The 16146-nt window shown below is 43.0% G+C and overlaps 1 protein-coding gene across 1 annotated transcript in view; it reads right to left on the bottom strand.

Annotated features, from left to right (window-relative positions):
• The window catches only part of LOC126252441 (beta-alanine transporter), a 512871-nt gene that overhangs the window by 70049 nt on the left and 426676 nt on the right, over nt 1–16146 (bottom strand). Inside the window, exon 9 of the mRNA XM_049953334.1 lies at nt 6329–6507. Within this exon, the coding sequence (XP_049809291.1) occupies nt 6329–6507 (179 nt within the window). The remainder of the gene's footprint in view (nt 1–6328; nt 6508–16146) is intronic.

Consider the following 16146-nt stretch of genomic DNA (forward strand, 5'->3'; position numbering starts at 1 on the left):
GTACCACGGAAGTCATTCCCTCATGTCTTAGCAGATGTCCTATCATCCTGTCCCTTCTCCTTATCAGTGTTTTCCACATATTCCATTCCTCTCCGATTCTGCGTAGAACCTCCTCATTCCTTACCTTATCAGTCCACCTAATTTTCAACATTCGTCTATAGCACCACATCTCAAATGCTTCGATTCTCTTCTGTTCCGGTTTTCCCTCAGTCCATAATTCACTACCATACAATGTTTTACTCCAGACGTACATCCTCAGAAATTTCATCCTCAAATTAAGGCCGGCATTTGATATTAGTAGACTTCTCTTGGCCAGAAATGCCTTTTTTGCCATAGCGAGTCTGCTTTTGATGTCCTCCTTGCTCCGTCTGTCATTGGTTATTTTACTGCCTAGGTAGCAGAGTTCCTTAACTTCATTGACTTCGTGACCATCAATCCTGATGTTAAGTTTCTCGCTGTTCTCATTTCTACTACTTCTCATTACCTTCGTCTTTCTCCGATTTACTCTCAAACCATACTGTTTACTCATTAGACTGTTCATTCCGTTCAGCAGATCATTTAATTCTTCTTCACTTTCACTCAGGATAGCAATGTCATGAGCGAATCGTATCATTGATATCCTTTCACCTTGTATTTTAATTCCACTCCTGAACCTTTCTTTTATTTCCATCATTGCTTCCTCGATGTACAGATTGAAGAGTAGGGGCGAAAGGCTACAGCCTTGTCTTACACCCTTCTAAATACGAGCACTTCGTTCTTGATCGTCCACTTTTATTATTCCCTCTTGGTTGTTGTACATCTTGTATATGAGCCGTCTCTCCCTATAGCTTACCCCTACTTTTTTCAGAATCTCGAACAGCGTGCAACATTTTATATTGTCGAACGCTTTTTCCAGGTCGACAAATCCTATGAAAGTGTCTTGATTTTTCTTTAGAATTGCTTCCATTATTAGCCGTAACGTCAGAATTGTCTCTCTCGTCCCTTTACTTTTCCTAAAGCCAAACTGATCGTCACCTAGCGCATTGTCAATTTTCTTTTCCATTCTTCTGTATAATATTCTTGTAAGCAGCTTCGATGCATGAGCTGTTAAGCTGATTGTGTGATAATTCTCGCACTTGTCAGCTCTTGCCGTCTTCGGAATTGTGTGGATGATGCTTTTCCGAAAGTCAGATGGTATAGCACCAGACTCATATATTCTACACACCAACGTGAATAGTCGTTTTGTTGCCACTTTCCCCAATGATTTTAGAAATTCTGATGGAATGTTTTCTATCCCTTCTGCCTTATTTGACCGTAAGTCCTCCAAAGCTCTTTTAAATTCCGATTCTAATACTGGATCCCCTATCTCTTCTACATCGACTCCTGTTTCTTCTTCTATCACATCAGACAAATCTTCACCCTCATAGAGGCTTTCAATGTATTCTTTCCACCTATCTGCTCTCTCCTCTGCATTTAACAGTGGAATTCCCGTTGCACTCTTAATGTTACCACCGTTGCTTTTAATGTCACCAAAGGTTGTTTTGACTTTCCTGTATGCTGAGTCCTTCCGACAATCATATCTTTTTCGATGTCTTCACATTTTTCCTGCAGCCATTTCGTCGTAGCTTCCCTGCACTTCCTATTTATTTCATTCCTCAGCGACTTGTATTTCTGTATTCCTGATTATCCCGGAACATGTTTGTACTTCCTCCTTTCATCAATCAACTGAAGTATTTCTTCTGTTATCCATGGTTTCTTCGCAGCTACCTTCTTTGTACCTATGTTTTCAAAAATGGTTCAAATGGCTCTGAGTACTATGGGACTCAACTGCTGAGGTCATTAGTCCCCTAGAACTTAGAACTAGTTAAACCTAACTAACCTAAGGACATCACAAACATCCATGCCCGAGGCAGGATTCGAACCTGCGAACGTAGCGGTCTCGCGGTTCCAGAATGCAGCGCCTTTAACCGCACGGCCACTTCGGCCGGCACCTATGTTTTCCTTCCCAACTTCTGTGATGGCCCTTTTTAGAGATGTCCATTCCTCTTCAACTGTATTGCCTACCGCTCTATTCCTTATTGCTGTATCTATAGCGTTAGAGAACTTCAAACGTGTCTCGTCATTCCTTAATACTTCCGTATCACACTTCTTTGCGTATTGATTCTTCCTGACTAATGTCTTGAACTTCAGCCTACTCTTCATCACTACTATATTGTGATCTGAGTCTATATCTGCTCCTGGGTACGCCTTACAATCCAGTATCTGATTTCGGAATCTCTGTCTGACCATGATGTAATCTAATTGAAATCTTCCCGTATCTCCCGGCCTTTTCCAAGTATACCTCCTCCTCTTGTGATTCTTCAATAAGGTATTCGCTATTACTAGCTGAAACTTGTTACAGAACTCAATTAGTCTTTCTCCTCTTTCATTCCTTGTCCCAAGCCCATAATCTCCTGTAACCTTTTCTTCTACTCCTTCCCCTACAACTGCATTCCAGTCGCCCATGACTATTAGATTTTCGTCCCCCTTTACATACTGCATTACTCTTTCAATATCCTCATACCCTTTCTCTATCTGTTCATCTTCAGCTTGCGACGTCGGCATGTTTACCTGAACTATCGTTGTCGGTGTTGGTCTACTGTCGATTCTGATTAGAACAACCCAGTCACTGAACTGTTCACAGTAACACACCCTCTGCCGTACCTTCCTATTCATAACGAATCCTACACCTGTTATACCATTCTCTGCTGCTGTTGATATTACTCGATACTCATCTGACCAGAAATCCTTGTCTTCCTTCCACTTCACTTCCCTGACCCCTACTATAGATTGAGCCTTTGCATTTCCCTTTTCAGATTTTCTAGTTTCCCTACCACGTTCAAGCTTCTGAGATTCCACGCCCCGACCCGTAGAACGTTATCCTTTCGTTGATTATTCAATCTTTTTCTCACGGTGACTTCCCCCTTGGCAGTCCCCTCCCGGAGATCCGAATGGGGGACTATTCCGGAATCTTTTGCCAATGGAGAGATCATCATGACACTTCTTCAATTACAGGCCGTCGCGTTACCGGAACTAAACCCTCCCGCTACTATCCTCTTCTCCATGATGATCACCCCTTCTCTGGCACCCTTAGTAAGGCCAATCGCTTTGCCTCCTACCTCTCCAATGTCTTTTCCATCCCCGACGATCCCCAGTTCGATTACTCCCTCTTCCCGGATGTCCGTGATTGAACTGACACCTCTGTCCCCACCCCCCCCCCCCCCCACCCCCTCACACCTGGTTTCCAGTACTTGGACAAAATGGCACACACAGATCTCAATGCCCCTATCACTACACAGGATCTCATTGCTACACTCCGCACAAAACGCAACACCGCTCCTGGTCACGATCGTGTCACCTACCGTCACCTTCGTGAAGCTCCTGTCTCTTTCCGCTCCACCCTGGTCAGGCTCTACAATGTAGTCCTGTCCACCGGATACAACCCCTACCTGTGGAAAACCTCCCATATCCTGATGTTCCTTAAACCCGGCAAACCGCCGTCCGCCGTCTCCTCGTACCGTCCCATCAGCCTTACCTAGGTATTTGGCAAGGTCCTGGAATCCAACCTCACCCGCCGCATCCACCAGCATCTCCATCAGCACCGCCTCCTTCCCATTACCCAGTGTGGCTTACGGCTGTCCTTCTCTTCCGATGACCTTCTCCTTCACCTCACTCATCTCCTTTCCGAACAGATTAATTCCTGTCCCTCTGCTATCTTCCTCTCCCTGGACCTCGAACGTACCAATGACCGCGTATGGCATTCCGTTCTCCACTTCAAGCTCCAAACCTTCGCCCTTCCCATTAACTACGTCCGTCTGATCGGCTCCTTTCTCTCCCAACGTCCTTCCTACGTCATCCATAACACGGATTCCTACACCTTTTTTCCCTCCGCTGGTGTGCCCCAAGGCTCTGTCCTCTCCCCCCTTCTGCACCTTTTGTATACGGCGGACATACCGCCGCCATCACCCCCCGTCCACCTTCTCCAGTTTTCCGATGACACCGCCTTCCTTGCCCTTGCCCCCACACTCCTGCGTTCCCAACACCTTCTCCAATCCCATCTTTACCAGTTCACCGCTTGGTGCAACCAGTGGTTGCTTAAGGTCAATCCCTCCAAAACCCAGGCGATCATTGTAGGCAAAACTACCCCTTCCTTCCGCCTCCTCGATTTCTATCTAACCATCTACGGCCGTCCTATCGCCCTCACCCCCACCCTTAAGTACCTTGGCGTCACCCTCGACCGTCGCCTCTCCTGAACCCCCCATCTCCGGACAATACCAGCCAAGGCACGCTCCCAACTCCGTCTCCTCAAGCTCCTTTCCGGCTATACGTGGTGTCTGGACCCCTCCACCATACTCAACACCTATAAATCCCTCATCCGCCCTATCCTCTGTTACGCCCATCTCGCCTGGATCTCCGCCCCCCCCCCCCACCTTTTACAAATCACTTCAGATCATTGAACGCCATGCTCTCCGCTTTGCCTATTGCATCCGTCTCCCATCCCCTATGCTTATCCTATACGACCTGATTCTGTTCCCCCACCTCCTCCTTTTCCTCGAACAGATACAGATCCTCTACACCTCTCGTAAACTCGATCTTCCTCACCCGCTTGTCTCACCCATCCTCTCTCACCCCGCCTGCAGCCGCGCCTGTATCTCCACTTCCCACCTGCTCTCCATCTCTCCACCCTCCTTACGCTCTCCCAAGGTGGCTGCCGCCAGCTCCCCCTCCTTGATGATGTCCTCCTCCCCTCCATCTATCTCTCCTACCAACTTTGATCCTCCCCTCCTACTTCCTGTGTTTTTTCCTTTGGGCACCCTCCCTCCCTTCTCTCTCCTTTTCCCTCCATCCCCACTTCCTCCACCCCTCTTCCCCCAGGCTTCCCCTCCCCCCTCCTGCCTTCCTTCTTCCCCCCCTATCTCCCCTGCCCTTGGCATCTCTGCTCACCCCTCTCCCTCTCCCACCCCCTCCTCTTCTCTTGGCAGGTCCCTGGACTCATACACGCTCAGTGGACATTCGCGCGCCAGAGATCATCGCCATCAGTGTCTCGTGTGTGTGCCTTCGTGTTTGTGTTTAGTGTTCTTTCGCTGTCACGCCCCACCATTCACATGTGGCGTCCTAGTCGTCAGTGTTCGTGTGCCGTATCAACTGGTGTATGTGTTTTTTCTTGTCCAGCGTGAACGGCTTCGTGAATATTGTTTTCTGTGTCTCCAGTTTTTTGCCCGCCATTTGTATTGTATCATCTGTACCCCCCCCCTCCCCTTTATGTCTTATATTGTACCACTCGAGGCTGAAGAGCAGCGTACTATGCTGCTGACAGCCCACCTTTGTACAAGGTGATTAAAATAACAATAAAGAAAAGAAAAAGTTCTAACTTACCCGCAGCTGCCGCCGTGTCGACTATATAGTGCTGTTTAACGTAAACATTAGCCGGCCGGGATGGCCGAGCGGTTCTCGGCGCTACAATCGCAGGTTCGAATCCTGCCTCATGCATGGATGTGTGTGCTGTCCTTAGGTTAGTTAGCTATAAGTAGTTCTAAGAGACTGATGACCTCAGAAGTTAAGTCCAATAGTGCTCAGAGCCATTTCAACCATTTTTGAACGTAAACGTTCAGTGTTGTGCGTCCCCTTGTCAGTGTTGCGAACAGCCACCATACTGTCGCAAGTTGTGTTTTTTATCTCGTCCGAACAGAAACCAGACTGTGGCTTTTTTTTCTTTTTTTAATTGTGTCTGTCTACTTACTGTTTGTCTTCATCCGCATCGTCAACGCCATGTTTTTATATTTTAAATTCCACAACTTTCCTCCTTTTTACAGTTTTTTACAATGTCTCCGCTTTATCACCTGTTTTTATTGTTTGTTGAATTTCTCCTTATGTTTTTCAAATTTTCTGTAGGCTATAGAGCGGCCTATTGCGGTGCTGCCCTCTTGGGGGGGGGGGGGGGGGAGGAATCGAAATGCAATAAAGAAAAAAAAATCTAATTGAATCATATTTTAATAAGTTAAAGCGTTTTGCGTATTTCAGTGTTACTATTGTTAGCGTTGTAGGCATAAGTGGGATGTTAAAATGGTGAATGGGGGGAGGGTAAGAGGGCTGTTGGCTAGATGTTTTGGGGGTGAGAGAGCTCCAGTGAAACTGCTCACACGCATCACACCTCACTCTCCCTCCCTCCCCCGTCGCCCTCTCCGCCTTCCCTCCACACCCTGGAACCGACATGTGGATCCACGCATGCTGTACGTAGGGAGTCGCGATCGCGTGAAGCAGAATTTTGACGGGCAGCGGGGTGCACGCGAGCGCGGCTCAGCCTCCTCACCATGTAGTTGAGCAGCGGGATGAAGATGGGACCCAGCATGCCGAAGACGGACGAGGTGCTCATGCCGATGCCGCGCACCACCGTGGGGTACAGCTCCGAGGCGAGCAGCGGCAGCACCACGTACGACGAGGAGATGCCCATCTTGCCCACGCAGTACAGCCCGAGCGTCAGCGACGGATCTGCAGAAAGACAATCACCATTCTCTAAGCGCATAAACCGATTCTACCATTCGCAGCGTACACGTAAGGACAGGGAGCGAAAGGCTATTTACAATTTGTACAGAAACGAGATGGCAGTTATAAGAGTCGAGGGTCACGAAAGGGAAGCAGTGGTTGGGAAGGGAGTGAGACAGGGTTGTAGCCTCTCCCCGATGTTATTCAATCTGTATATTGAGTAAGCAGTGAAGGAAACAAAAGAAAAATTTGGAGTAGGTATTAAAATTCATGGAGAATAAGTAAAAACATTGAGGTTCGCCGATGACATTGTAATTCTGTCAGAGACAGCAAAGGACTTGGATGAGCAGTTGAACGGAATGGACAGTGTTTTGAAAGGAGGATATAAGATGAACATCAACAAAAGCAAAACGAGCATAATGGAATGTAGTCGAATTAAGTTGGGTGATGCTGAGGGAATTAGATTAGGAAATGAGACACTGAAAGTAGTAAAGGAGTTTTGCTGATGATGGTCGAAGTAGTGGGGATATAAAATGTAGACTGGTAATGGCAAGGAAAGCGTTTCTGAAGAAGAGAAAGTTATTAACATCGAGTATAGTGTCAGGAAGTCGTTTCTGAAAGTATTTGTATGGAGTGTAGCCATGTATGGAAGTGAAAAATGGACGATAAATAGTTTGGACAAGAAGAGAATTGAAGCTTTCGAAATGTGGTGCTGCAGAAGAATGCTGAAGATTAGATGGGTAGATCACATAACTAATGAGGATGTATTGAATAGGATTGGGGAGAAGAGAAGTTTGTGGCACAACGTGACTAGAAGAAGGGATCGGTTGTTAGGACATGTTCTGAGGCATCAAGGGATCACCAATTTACTATTGAAGGGTAGCGTGGAGGGTAAAAATCGTCGAGGGAGATCAAGAGATGAATACACTAAGCAGATTCAGAAGGAAGTAGCTTGATGTAGGTTGCAGTAGTTACTGGGAGATGAAGAAGCTTGCACAGGATAGAGTAGCATGGAGAGCTAAATCAAACCAGTCTCAGGGCTGAAGACCACAACAACAACAACAACAACAACGTGAGCACTGAATGTGTTTTGAAAGTGAAGAGTGCCCAAACAGTAAAAACTGCTTCTGTGTCCAAGTATGAAACAAATTTCTAATACTAACGTTGAGGACTGAGTCTTATGTCATAGCTAGGAAACTTTTTCTGTCAGTGGACACTGCTTTCAGTCCTGGAAATCACTTGTCTATATGAAAAATTGTCAAGTTGCTTAGTGACCCAGAGTAACCTGATGGGAGAGTTAGTCCGAGGATCGAAGGTATGCTACAGAAAAATCATGTCCAATAGTATCTCGCCTAGTAAACCATATATATGCACAAATCAATCAGTGGGTGGAGTAAATCTTTAGTCTGCTACAATAACACCGCTACTTTACATTAGTAGAAGTCTTAGTGTAGTAGGAAATTCAGGTTCTAGGTAGAGTCAAACAATTGTCCAGTGTTTTCAACGTACTAAGCGATATACGCGTACTCAAATACAGAACTTATGTATATGGCAATGCTTACGTTTAAACCAACGCTACATCATTGCAGAACAAAGTTTTTAGGTTTTAGACTGCCTCTTCTTCCACAGAAAGTGCACGGTTCCATATCCACACCCTCTGCAGAAACGAATCTGGAAAATAGTTTACACACCTTGGTGTTAGCAGCCTAGAGGTGTCTTGTGACTTTGTGATGATCCCAAGTTCAATTTATATCAAAATATTTTGTGTGTTGGGGGTTTCTGTTGTTGGAGGGTGAGCACCGCCAGATTAATGTCCTTGTGTTATCCACACTTACAGTAAGACGAATCCTTCCTCACAGTTCGATGAAGGTGTTACTTAAATCGTTCATGAATGAATTTTAAGGCTGTTACTATAACATCCGTGGAATGTGTGTTTGTACGGGCGTTTATCATTGTATTGATGCTGGTTCTATTTTTCATCAACTGTCAGGTTCCCTTTATATGATTATCTAATCTACCGACTTTCTCCCTATTTTATTCCCGATACGGACGTAATGGCATTCCACACAGATAAAAATAACCATGCCCTTCCTCTTCGGTAAGTGTATCACGTTTTAGGTTTTCTAACAGAGGCTTATTAAGGGGCTATTTGCTATGTCAATACAAAAGACGCAAAACTGCGTAGAAGACAGAGAGTCCCGTCTTTTGAACGAAATGTTTTGGAAAGCGTTCTCGTATATTATTGACGTTATTGTTAACTATGATGTCACAACCGATGCTTCAGGAACCGGCTTGCTTACCTCTGTACCTCGGGAGGTGGGCACAGTCATTACGAGCAGTATGTTTCACGAGTGAACTGCGTGTTCCACGTACTGCACACTGGAGGCGTTCATTGCGCCGTGGAACGCGGATATCTAGCAGGGTGACTCAGTGTCGTTCACAGAGAGCCAACCACTACTGTTACATTCTTTAAAAAATTAGGAAGAGTAATGGTCGAACTATTGCAAAAGCAATACCATGACTATAAATTTTATTTCAAGAACGTAGGTACAGAGAATATATCGCACGTTATTCATATCACATATTCGGAATGCAAACTCATCCTATATGCATCAACAATGTCCAACGACCCAAACAAAACCTCGTCGTATGGATCAACTAATGAAAATAAAATCATGTAATTACACCTTGTGAGATACTCAAGAGTAGAGTCGGAAATTACTCCCTTTTCCAGACTGTAATTGTGAAATGTTTCATACAAATGTTACTTAATCCAATACCCTGAAATATTGTTTCAAAACTGTGGAAAAAGAATTATTAAAAGCAGGAAGCTTTTACAGCCTTCTATAATCTAATCACCAGATATTATTTATTAAGATGAATAAGATCATCTTGAAAATGGCTTTCTCATTCGGTGGTGTCAATTTAAATATTTTTCTTTGATTTCTGTGTGATTTTAGAGCGATCATGAAATAGCTCAAAATTTTCTTGCTCCATAAAGTAGATGTTCATGCAACCGAAGGGTGAACACATCCCCTCACTTCTGCTATTATAATCTACGGAAAATGTACAGCAGGAAACTAAAGGAACGTAAATGTATGCTACCTCTCAAAATTCCGTTAGCAGCATACATTCTCTGCACAGGTAACACGTTTTTTCTAAAGATACATGTCTGGAGTGTAATCTTGCACAGACGTGGACGTGGACGATAAGAAATTCAGACAAGACGAAAACTGAAGCCTTTAAAACGTGGCACTATAGAAGAATGGTCAAGAGTAGACGGTCAGACCAGATATCTAATGATGATTTTTCTAACCTGAATTAGGGAAAAAAATTCTGGTACAACTTGACTACAACAAAGGATCGGTTGATAGGAGACACCCTGAGGCATCAAGGGGCAGTCAGTTTGATAATGAAGGAAAGTGTGGGGATTAAGAATAGTAGAGCAAACATATGCATGACTACAGTAAGCAGATTCAAGAGGGTGTAGGTTGCAGTAGTTATTCGAAGGTGAAGAAGCTTGCTCAGGCTATAATACCATAAATAGATGTACCAAAGTATTTTCCGAAGTGCAGACAACAACAACATGAGGACGAGGGAGTTCCTGAGCGATGTTTTCAGTCATATATTACGGTGCAAATAACGATTAATTTTTTTCAAGTAATCACGCTCTTGTTGGTTATAGCACATTACAAATTTTGTTCAATTGTGTACAAAATCTTTTTATCACTGCATAGGAGTCACATAAATATTTACAAAACGACTTGCCGTTTATTATAATCTGTAAATATCTGTGATGACCTGCTATCTAAATACCATATTACTTAGTCACAGCAGCATTAGTTACCATGCACTTACTATCAACGTTGGATTCCCACAATTAGTAGAAACAAAATTGATTCGACATGCAAGCAGATATAATATGCAAGCATAAATACATACGTAGATATCACTTCATACATAAATCCTAAAACTTAATTTTAAAATTATGTTAGCATATCCACAAAAAAGAAACACCACATTCTCGTCAAGCTCCAGGATGTTCAGAGAAGTCACAGTTAAATGCATTAGAAACTCTGCATTGTAGCTGCTTTAGCATTCAACAGGCAGCAGTGCTTCTGTTTGTACGGACTAGGATTTCCCTTGAGGACTGCTGTGCTGACACGGATCTGATTAATTATCGAAACTTCCACCACCCTGACGTGTTCTGATTAACGAAGACAATGCCGGAGTAAGTAGAGTCATGTAGAGATAACAATTAAAACTGACAGAATCAATAGGATGGAGACCAAATCGAAACGTGATTACTTAAAAGAGCAGAAAATGAGTCATCAGCTCTACTGTAAGGGAGTTGTACTGGAAAAAACTTCCGCAAGGTAAAAAATATTCTGAAGTTCGCAGAACAAGAACTGTGGAATAACACTATTAACTATATCATGACATGGATCACTTCAACTACAGGACGTCATGAAGAGTATCTCACAAAATCCACCTTAAATTTTCTAAACATTGGTTGAGACATCATATGGCTGTTGACACCCAGAATCAGTTTTAGGCAGAAAAATTGGGCGGTTCTGTCGAGTAGGTGATTCGAACCTATAGGTGTAATGATAAATGACGCCTTCCACAGCACTACCAAAAGCTAATACTGCAATAATAATCTCATTTCGGTCAGTTACAATCATCGACAAAGATAAATGAACAAAAAATTATTGAACGATTTATGGGGTCATGGGGTCATATTTCTACTTCTGTCAGAGTAATCTCCGTTGTTTCACATTACTACTAATGCTTCCTGTTTCTCTAAGGTACTGATAAGCCCCAGATGGAGAGGAACTACTATTTATGTTTAGAGATTGTAAGTAAACATACGCAGATTAACGATTTGGGCCAGCAGTGACTATCTTCAATGTCAGTTGAAGTGTTACGCCAACGACATCAAAAAAGAAAAGATACGCTGACAAGGCGACGTAATATCTCGGCTTCATTCCTTCTTATCCTTCTTATATGTAGTAACATCTAGAGCTGGTGCTCACTGCCAGATATCAATAATCTAGGGATACCACTCCACAGTCATTCTTTGAAATTAAAGTGGTAAATTTGCTGTCGTCTTCGTTCTAAACTCATAAAATTACAAGATGGATAACGAGACGTGCAAGCCCAGTACATTAAATAGTAAACAAGAAGCCTGACTATGACGCAGGACAGAGAGATGTGGAGGCAAGAGGATTTATATACAATGATCGTTACACATTGCGGAAAGAAATCTGTGTTGGCGATCTCTCAGATTACGAATGCTGTTTTGCTGTGGAAAAAAGGAAACGATTACTCAGTACGATGAATCCCTCTACTTGTTTATTTCGTCAGTGATCATGTCAAGGAAAAATCATGTTTGATGTGAGTGACATAGGGAAGTCGGTAGTAGTAGTAATTAAGCTCTATGACACACTTGCGTAGACATTCATAGGATCTTTGGTCAATTCTAAAAGCTGTGGACAGAATAATTACTGTTTCTGAGATATTGACAGTTTGGTCTTCATTAAACACTAGACCTGCCACTATTCAGAAAAAATGGCTGTCCACTAGTGCCGACCACGCAGCAGATTTTCTCAGGGCACAGGTTTCGCGTCATTTAACTCGGAGCTGCCGACCTTCTTCCCTTGGACGCAATGCGTGGGAAGTTGAGGTACATTGGTGCTGACTGATTCATGTTTTGATCGGCAGTTTTTGATACATTTGGATATAAGAAATTATCCTGTGCTTCAGAGGTATCTGAAATGCGTGGAACCAGAAATTATCTAAGGACTGCTTCTATTTTTAGAATCCTTGAAAATGAATTGTCCGGATTCATAATAGTGAACTACCGAGTCAGTTGACTATTACTAGCCACAATTTATTGATTTTCACGACTCCTTCCAAAGGCTTAAGTCTCCACCATCAGGTGGGTTTATGTGGATTAATACGTCTAGTATATGATGTATTACGACTCTGCGGCACTGTCTCCCGTGGTCACAGGTTCCTTTTCCCGTCATATAACATCACACAAGCTGTCAAACGGAAGTACCTACAATTTTTGTTGGTGTATGTGATGTAATAAGACGAAAAGGGTACTGTGGGCAATGCAGAAAGTGCCATAGGTTACTGGAAAGTCGTAAAAGAACATATACTAGTCGTATTGATCCACATAAATCCACATGATGATGGAGGTTTAAAACTCTGTATTACGTCGTGCATATAAATAAACGGAGAATGGTCACCGTAAACTTGTTATTTCAATTTATATGAATAGTAATCAATGAAGAATGTAACCAAAAACATCTACATTTTAAGAGAAATTATGAAAAATACTGACTTCGTGATTAGCTACAGTTTGTTTGAAAAATCATCGTAATGGTATTTAAAGTATATATATATACGTCCGCTGCTCGTGGTCTCGCGGTAGTGTTCTCGCTTCCCGAGCACGGGGTCCAGGGTTCGATTCCTTGCCGGGTAAGGAATTTTTCCTGCCTCGAGATGACTGTGTGGTGTTGTGTCGTCTTCATCATCATCATTCATCCCCATCACGGTCGGAGGAAGGCAATGGCAAACCACCTCCACTAGGACCTTGCCTACTAAAGCGGTGCGGGTCTCCCGCATAGTTCCCCTACGCTCTGTAAAGAAGCATGGGACATAATTTCCATTTTTCCATTCCAGTTAACATTTTCAAAAGCTTCCTCTAAGTCTACAAATGCTAGACACGTAGGTCTGCCTTTACTTAATCTTTCTTCTAAGATAAGTCTTAAGGTTAGTATTGCCTCACCTGTTCCAACAATTCTGCGGAATCCAAACTGAGCTTCGCCGAGGTCGGCTTCTACCAGTTTTTCCATTCGTCTGTAAAGATTTCACGTTAGTATTTTGCAACTGTGACTTATTAAACTGATAGTTCGTTAATTTTCACATCTGTCAACAGCTGCTTTCTTTGGGATTGGAATTATTATATTCTTCTAGACGTCTGAGTGTATTTCGCCTGTCTCATACATCTTGCTCACCAGATGGTAGAGTTTTGTCATGACTTGCCCTCCCTAGACCGTCAGTAGTTCCAACGGAATGTTGTCTACTCCCGGGGCCTTGTTTCGACTCAGGTCTTTCACTGCTCTGTCAAACTCTTCACGCAGTATCTTATCTCCATTTCGTCTTCAACTACATCCTCTTCCATTTCCATAATATTGTCCTCAAGTATATCGCCCTTGTATAAACCCTCTATATACTCCTCCCACCTTTCTGCCTTCCCTTCTTTGCTTAGAACTGGGTTTCCATCTGAACTCTTGATATTCATACAACTGGTTCTGTTCTCTCCAAAGGTCTCTTTAATTTTCCTGTAGGCAGTATCTATCTTGCCCCTAGTGAGATAAGCCTCTACATCCTTACATTTGTCCTCTAGCCATCCCTGCTTAGCCATTTTGCTCTTCCTGTCGATCTCGTTTTTAAGACGTTTGTATTCCTTTTTGCCTGCTTCATTTACTGCATTTTTATTTTTTTCACTTTTCATCAATTAAATTCAATATTTCCTCTTTTACCCAAGGATTTCTATTAGCCCTCGTTTTTTTACCTACTTGATTGTCTGCTGCCTTCATTACTTCATCCCTCAGAGCTACCCATTCTTCTTCTACTGTATTTCTTTCCCCATTCCTGTCAATTGTTCCCTTATGCTACCCCTGAAACTCTCTACCTCTGGTTTAGTCAGTTTATCCAGGTGCCATATGCTTAAATTAGCACCTTTTTGTAGTTTCTTCAGCTTTAATCTACAGCTCATAACCAACAGAATGTGGTCAGAGTCAACATCCGCCCCTGGAAATGTCTTACAATTTAAAACCTGGTTCCTACATCTCTGTCTTACCATTATATAATCTATCTGAAACTTTTTAGTGTCTCCAGGATTCTTCCATGTATACAATCTTCTTTCATCATTCTTGAACCAAGTGTTAGCTATGATTAAGTAATGTTCTTTGCAAAATTGCACCAGGCGGCTTCCTCTTTCATTTCTCCCCCCCCCCCCCCCATATCCATATTCACCTACTATTTTTCCTTCCCTCCCTTTTCCTACTCTCGAATTCCAGTCACCCATGACTATTAAATTTTCGTCTCCCTTCACTACCTGAATAATTTCTTTTATCTCATCATACATTTCATCAATTTCTTCATCATCTGCAGAGCTAGTTGGCATATAAACTTGAGCTACTGTAGTAGGCATGGGCTTTGTGTCTATCTTGGCCACAATAATGCGTTCACTATGCTGTTTGTAGTAGCTTACCCTCACTCCTACTTTTATTATTCATTATTAAGCCTACTCCTGCATTACCCCTATTTGATTTGGTATTTATAACCCTGGATTCACCTGCCCAAAAGTCTTGTTCCTCCTGCCACGGAACTTCACTTATTCCCACTATATCTAACTTTAACCTATCCATTTCCCTTTTTAAATTTTCTAACCTACCTGCCCGATTAAGGGATCTGACATTCCACGCTCCGATCCGTAGAACGCCAGTTTCTTTCTCCTGATAACGACGTCCTCCTGAGTATTCCCCGCCCGGAGATCCGAATGGGGGACTATTTTACCTCCGGAATATTTTACCCAAGAGGACGCCATCTTCATTTAATCATACAGTAAAGCTGCATGCCCTCGGGAAAAATTACGGCTGTAGTTTCCCCTTGTTTTTAGCCGTTCGCAGTACCAGCACAGCACAGCAAGGCCGTTTTGGTTAATGTTACAAGGCCAGATTAGTCATTCATCCAGACTGTGGCCTCTGCAACTACTGAAAAGGCTGCTGCCCCTCTTCAGGAACCACACGTTTGTCTGTCCTCTCAACAGATACCCCTCCGTTGTGGTTGCACCTACTGTACGGCCATCTGTATGGCTGAGGCATGCAAGCCTCCCCACCAACGGCAAGGTCCATGGTTCATGGGGATAGTAATGGAGTATTTAAGTATTTTTTGTAAATGATATAAAGTAAAGAAGTATTTATTTAGGACAACTATAGTAAAATAAAACTTTTTACAGATATTAAACAGATATTAATTCTTGTCTTATAAATATCGGATAAATCCATTTCTTCGTTTAGTCGTAAGACTTTCTTTACCCTGAATGTTGTTTTGGAGAGCAGAGTGCGATCCCACGTACCTAGCTAGGGGACGTGAGTCTCATACTGCAGTGGACCTTGACAATTTTGAAACCGAGGTGAAAGAAGCGATGAATGACAGACTACATAAACACTTCAAAGGTGGGTGGGGATGGAACTGCAGAACTTCTGAATGAAGTTTTGAATTTAGAGTACTTGTTTACAGAAATTTCTCCAAAAAATTTTACCTTTCATACTGCTTCATCATAATAACAGAAATCGATCTTTGTAAACATCAGTCTATGCAGTGACATACCTAGTCATTCTGCAGTCTCCAGTTCGGAAGGTATGGGAATATACCTTGCTACCGATTACAGCTTGTTTCTCACCTTTTGGGTAACAGTCACTACCACAGTTCCCTTGTAGCTTCTGTATGTTTGATTAAATCGTCTCCTGCAGCTGTAATTTTTTTCCCTTCGACTTACATTTGTTTACAATTTGACAACTTAGCACGGAATAATTACTGTCAAGGATTCTGCAGTGCTTTCAA

The sequence above is a fragment of the Schistocerca nitens genome, chromosome 4 (genome assembly GCF_023898315.1).
Source record: "Schistocerca nitens isolate TAMUIC-IGC-003100 chromosome 4, iqSchNite1.1, whole genome shotgun sequence".
In the NCBI taxonomy this organism is placed as follows: domain Eukaryota; kingdom Metazoa; phylum Arthropoda; class Insecta; order Orthoptera; family Acrididae; genus Schistocerca; species Schistocerca nitens.